Source organism: Lipotes vexillifer, unplaced genomic scaffold (genome assembly GCF_000442215.2).
Source record: "Lipotes vexillifer unplaced genomic scaffold, Lipotes_vexillifer_v1.1 scaffold570, whole genome shotgun sequence".
NCBI classification, from domain to species: Eukaryota; Metazoa; Chordata; class Mammalia; order Artiodactyla; family Lipotidae; genus Lipotes; species Lipotes vexillifer.
This window is the reverse complement of record NW_006777801.1, coordinates 2,786,589-2,792,020: the sequence shown is the minus strand read 5'-3', so window position 1 is coordinate 2,792,020 and position 5,432 is coordinate 2,786,589. Positions and strand designations below refer to the sequence as shown.

Sequence of the window (5,432 nt, the reverse complement as noted above, 5' to 3'; positions counted from 1 at the left end):
AAAAAAAAAAAAAAAAAAAAAAAAATAGTGACGAGTAGGACTTGTACTTCTTCTGAAAGAATCATTCTGGACAGACAATAAAGAATATACAGACAGTGAAGGCTGTTGGATAGAGGCAGGTGAGTAAAGAGGTGAAACCACCCTCTCTAATTATACAGTAAAATGACAGCTTGCAGACGTTTTGGCTGTGTTAAGAAATGTATTTTGCATCCTACCCTGGTGTACACAGACACACACAACTGAAACAAAAGTGCCATGAAACTATGCTCATTCTTACTATATGTGAAGCACTCTAATATTTTCTAGTTTCTGCTCTATTTTGAGCTTTGTTTTTCCGATATCATTTTTTTTAAGCCTGTTGATAAATCACTAAATTGATTCCATGACCCACTAATGTTACCAATGCCAACTGCAGTTAGAAAAACATGGCCTTAGACCACTGGAGGGCCCAGGTATTTCTGCAGAAGAAAACATCTGTAGCAGTTTCTCTCTTTTTCAAGAAGAGTAACCGGTGAGGAACTTCTGCTCTGTCCCCAGCCTCTGTTGCAGGGTCTGAGGGTGCTGGAGGCCCAGGAGTTCCCGCCTTCCTGCCTGCACCCAGGCTACAGGGCTCTCCCAGGTGTGGAAGAGGCCCTCCTTCCTCTGCCGCACTGCTCTGGTATCCCTTTGTCATGGTAGCTCACGTGGCACTCTCTCCTGGCCCTGCTTGGCTACAGGTAGGGAGGAAGGCCACATGGCCAAGCAAGCCCCAAACCCAGAGGAAAGATAAAGGCCCTGCCTCACTGATTCGGGTGACTCCCCTGGTTCCCTAACATTTGGGTACCTCCGACCCACTCACTCCCTGTGTCTTCCTTCGTGGCCCTGGGTCTTTTGAATGAATTTCCCAGGACACCCGCCCTCTCCTGGTCCCAGGCAAGTGCACTGTCCTCGTGCTGTGTGCCCCCTGGTAGGGCAGGCCAGAGAGGGGACTGAGCCTTGGATTCCTGGGCTCCAGATTCCAGAAACTGCTTTCCCTCTGATTTGCTCTGTGACTCTGGGTAGGTCTCATAGTCTCCCCAGGCCTGGATGATGAAGGTGCATTTGTAAAACGAAGGTGTTAGATAGATTACCTTCAAGGCCCCTTCTGGTTTTAACTTAAAATTCCTCCAGAGTCCTTATCTGTCGCTTGGGAATTACATTTTTTTCTATCTTTCCTTTTGTATACCCAGGAATATAGCAAAAAATAAAGTGTAAAAGCCAAGGAACTGCAAGGAAACAGTATTGCTTGTATATTTCTAGCACCATAAATGGCTTTTTGAAGGACAAACTGGTAAAATATAAAAAGTGATTTTGTTGTTCATCTACTTATATTCAATATATTGAAATAGGCCTCAAGGAGATAACTCAACAAATTAGAAAGTACCTTGTAGAAAGATATTCGTAATGCAGCCATTTATAGTTCTCAGGAATTGGAAATAATCCAAAATAGAATAGCTACACAAACAGGTACACAGTATCACTAAAATAAGATAGAACTGTTTAAGTGACAGCTGTTTTGGTTATTTCAATACATGAAAATGTTTGTATGAACTAATATTACCTGTAGGAAGCAAAATATTGATATAAAATAAATCATTTACACTGATTACCTCCATGTATGTACATTGACGAAGATGAAATTTGGATTGATTTAATTTTTTTTTTCCTGGCCATGCCATGCGGCATGCGGGATCTTAGTTCCCCAGACAGGGATCGAACCCATGCCCCCTGCACTGGGAGCGTGGAGTCTTAATCACTGGACCGCCGGGGAAGTCCCATGGACTGATTTAAGTAATTCATTTAATATTCTTTTGAGTTTTTATCTGTACAGAGTTGCTTCAGCTCCTGGGAAAGGTATTGCCGTAGGCTTGTCATGATGCTTCGTGACTTTTCCAGGTTTCTGTGAGTGGGCATGACATTGCGCAGGTGGGGCGAGCTCCCTGAGGACCGGCTTGTAACCTCACCCGCCACCCTCTGCACCGGCTGTGATGGGAAGAGATTTTACTCACTTGAACTGGCAGAGCTGGGCTCTTTGTCTCCTCACAGCTTCTCTCCTGCTTCCTAGGAAGATCAGCCCATCTACATGGCAGTCAAAGGGGTGGTGTTCGATGTCACTTCTGGAAAGGGTAAGTGGCTTGGCTTTATGAATCCTTACCTCTGGGGAGCGTGGCAGCCTGAGTGGGTGCTGGAGGTGTGAGGGAAGGGAGGGAATGCTGGGCAGGTCCTTCCCCCACCCCGCCAGAATTAGTTCACAATCTTTGGCAGTAAGGTATTTCAACAGTGTTTTTCTAATGATGTCATGCTCTGCTCAGAAGCCTTCCACGGCTGCCTGTTGCCTATAGAATCAAAGTCAAACTGGATGATTTACCCTAGATAAAGCAGTGAGAGGAAAAGTATTACTTAGCAAAGAGTCGTGATCATAGCACATTATAGAACATTTTCGTGCCATCTCATGTCTTCCCTAATGGAAACTACAGCTGATATCGTGGAATTAGTCTTGTAATGGTTCATTGTTTATTTGATACCAAACAAAAGCTGTATGGAAGTAGACGTGGCTTCCATGAACATTTAGGAAGACAGAACATTTTTCTTGTTTACGTTTTTAAAAAATATTTATTTATTTATGTATTTGGGTTGCGCTGGGTCTTCGTTGCGGCAGGCGGGCTCCTTAGTTGTGGCTCGCCTGCGGCATGGGAACTCTTAGTCGCAACATGCATGTGGGATCTAGTTCTCTGACCAGGGATGGAACCTGGGCCCCCTGCATTGGGAGCGTGGAGTCTTACCTACTGTACCACCGGTAGGAAGTCCCTCTTGTTTACATTTTAAATATTTTTAAGGAATTATTTTCATTCTGTATTTAAAAAAAAAAAAAAAAAAGACCTCAGCCCAGCATGTGTGACTTACTCCATATTCTGAATTAGCGGAATCCAGTGGGAAGGCTCGGGGCGGCTTATTGGACTTCCCATCCTCACTGATGTCCCTCTCCTCAGCCGAGCCTTTGCAGGATTGGGTGGGGTGGGGTCTCAGGTAGCCCCACCCCCTGCCATGTACAGGCTCCTGGCTGCTCTGTGCACATGCTCTCACATCTTCTTCCTTCCTCCCCACTACAGAGTTTTACGGACGAGGAGCCCCCTACAATGCCTTGACCGGGAAGGACTCCACCAGAGGGGTGGCCAAGATGTCCCTGGATCCTGCAGACCTCACCCACGACACTGTGAGCCAGATAATGAGCCTCTGTCAAAGTGTCCCACCTCCTTGGCCATGGCCTTTTTTCTTCCCCACGCCCCACCTCTGGGCAATAGCAAAGCTTCCCAACTAGTCTGTCTACTGTTCCAGAGGTAGCCAGTTGTTTTCTTAAAGTAGATATCTGCCTGTGCCCTTCCTGCTCAAAAACCTTCCTGGGCTCCCCACTGCCTACAGAGTCAAGTGTGAACTCTTGCGAACTTGAGATCAAACTCAGTTGATCTCCAGAGTTTGGCTCCAGCCTGCCCTGGCTGCCCCGTCCCCCTGACAGTCTGCACCTGCCACCCCCCAGCCTCTGATAGCTTTGCTGTTAGTCTCTGAGATCCGCTTTCCAGGCCACTCCCGGTAGCTCAGGGGAGGAACAGGATGGGAGAGCAGAGTCTCTGCCGCGCTCATATTTCTGTGAAGGAGAAAATAGCATTAACAAAAACCATTTCGGGGTCTAAGTAATCCCAACAGAAAGGCTGGCATTCACCCCCTGTTGTGATCAGGTGAGTCACACTCTTAAGCTGCAACATTACAGAAACAAATCAAGAAACTATGGGGGGGGTGGGGAAGGGTGTGTAAATCTGTAAGGGGGGGAGTGTAGAGGGCAGGGGCCTTAATCATGCAGGAGGAGGTGGTTGCAGACTGCAGAGCGCCCCCCCAACGCCGACCGGGCTGGGGGTTCTCTGGAGTCTAATTCCTACATCAGTCAGACCACAAACACGGTGCAGCCATTGCTCCCCCCACACGTAACCTCTGCAACACACACGCACACACAGGGCTGTCTCGAAAAAATTGTCCACGATTTGTTTTCTGATACACTTTGTCCCTCGCATTATGGGGCGTGGGGTGAGTAAAGTCGGGGTAGGGGCTGGCGAGAAGCCGGTGGCAAGCACGAGTCACTCATTCCCAAGAAATGAAATTCCCTGTATTTCTTGGGCTTTTCTCCCCAAGACGGGCCTCACAGCCGAGGAGCTGGAATCCCTGGATGATGTCTTCACCAAAGTGTACAAAGCCAAATATCCCATCGTTGGCTACACAGCCCGAAGAATCCTCAACGAGGACGGCAGCCCCAACCTGGACTTCAAGCCTGAAGACCAGCCCCATTTCGACATAAAGGACGAGTTCTGATCTGCAGGAGACCGTTCTTGGGAGGGTGAGGCAGGGAGACACTCAGATGCAAACTCTCCTGCAAAACAGGCTGCTGGGGCCTCTGGTCACCGGATCTGAATAAAGCAGACGTTTAACCTGGAACACTGAATGCCCTTTATTGCCCTTGGTCAAGTGTTCTACCCATCTAGGTATCCTGCCTGCACACCAGCCAGGGAGGTAATAGTCGCTGAGGGGGGACACCTTCTAGGTGTCAGCGTGGGCTGTGGGGGCAGAGGAATTACGAGTGACCTTCACTGCTTCTTTATACTGCTCTGTACTTGCCAAGTTTTCTACCATGACCATGTGTCCTTTAGAATAAGCACCAAAATAAACTTCCTGTTTTCACAAAAGGAGAATTCTTCCACACGTGCCCTCTCCTTGGAGCCTCATCAGCACCCCTTATCTCTGCTGGCCTGCTTTCTGTCTCCCCGGCCTGTGAGGGGGCCGGGCAGCAGGGGCATCCGAGAGATGTGGCAGAAATGGGGTGCATTAGGTGGAGGGGTGGAGAATGGGAAAGAAAGCTATTGAAGGGCCTGGCGTTACACCACAACCAGGAGAGTGGCGGTATGAACTGGCTTCAGCCCCTTCTGCAGCTGGAAGGTGGTAAGGAGGGCCGGTGTCCGGTATGGGCAAAGCCTGCCCTGGAGGTCATTCCAAAGATGGTGAAGCACATGGAACATGCTGGACTCAGGTCAGATTTCATAAGGAAATCCCTTCTGAGGGTAGGATTCTTCCCTCTAAGGGAGATTTGGCAATGTCTGGAGCTATTATTTTTAAAATTTTGGTTGTTAAAACTGTAGGATGCTACTGGTATCTAGTGTCCGGTGATGTTGTTTTTGTTTTGTTTTAAAGACTTTTTAAAAAATATATTTATTTATTTTGGCTGCACCAGATCTTAGTTGTGGCACGCAGGATCTTTCTTTTAGTTGCGGCATGGGGGATCTAGTTCCCCAACCAGGGATCGAACCCGGGCCCCCTGCATTGGGAGTGTGGAGTCTTAGCCACTGGACCACCAGGGAAGTCCCCCGGGGATG

The 5,432-nt window shown here is 48.2% G+C and overlaps 1 protein-coding gene across 1 annotated transcript in view; it reads left to right on the top strand.

The window, feature by feature from the left end:
- Positions 1–4,761, top strand: part of NENF (neudesin neurotrophic factor) — a 10,838-nt gene extending 6,077 nt beyond the window's left edge. The window contains exons 2-4 of the mRNA XM_007451310.1: positions 2,084–2,144; positions 3,129–3,232; positions 4,201–4,761. Of these exons, the coding sequence (XP_007451372.1) occupies positions 2,084–2,144; positions 3,129–3,232; positions 4,201–4,377 (342 nt within the window). The 3' untranslated portion in view covers positions 4,378–4,761. The remainder of the gene's footprint in view (positions 1–2,083; positions 2,145–3,128; positions 3,233–4,200) is intronic.
- The last annotated feature ends 671 nt before the right edge of the window (positions 4,762–5,432 follow it).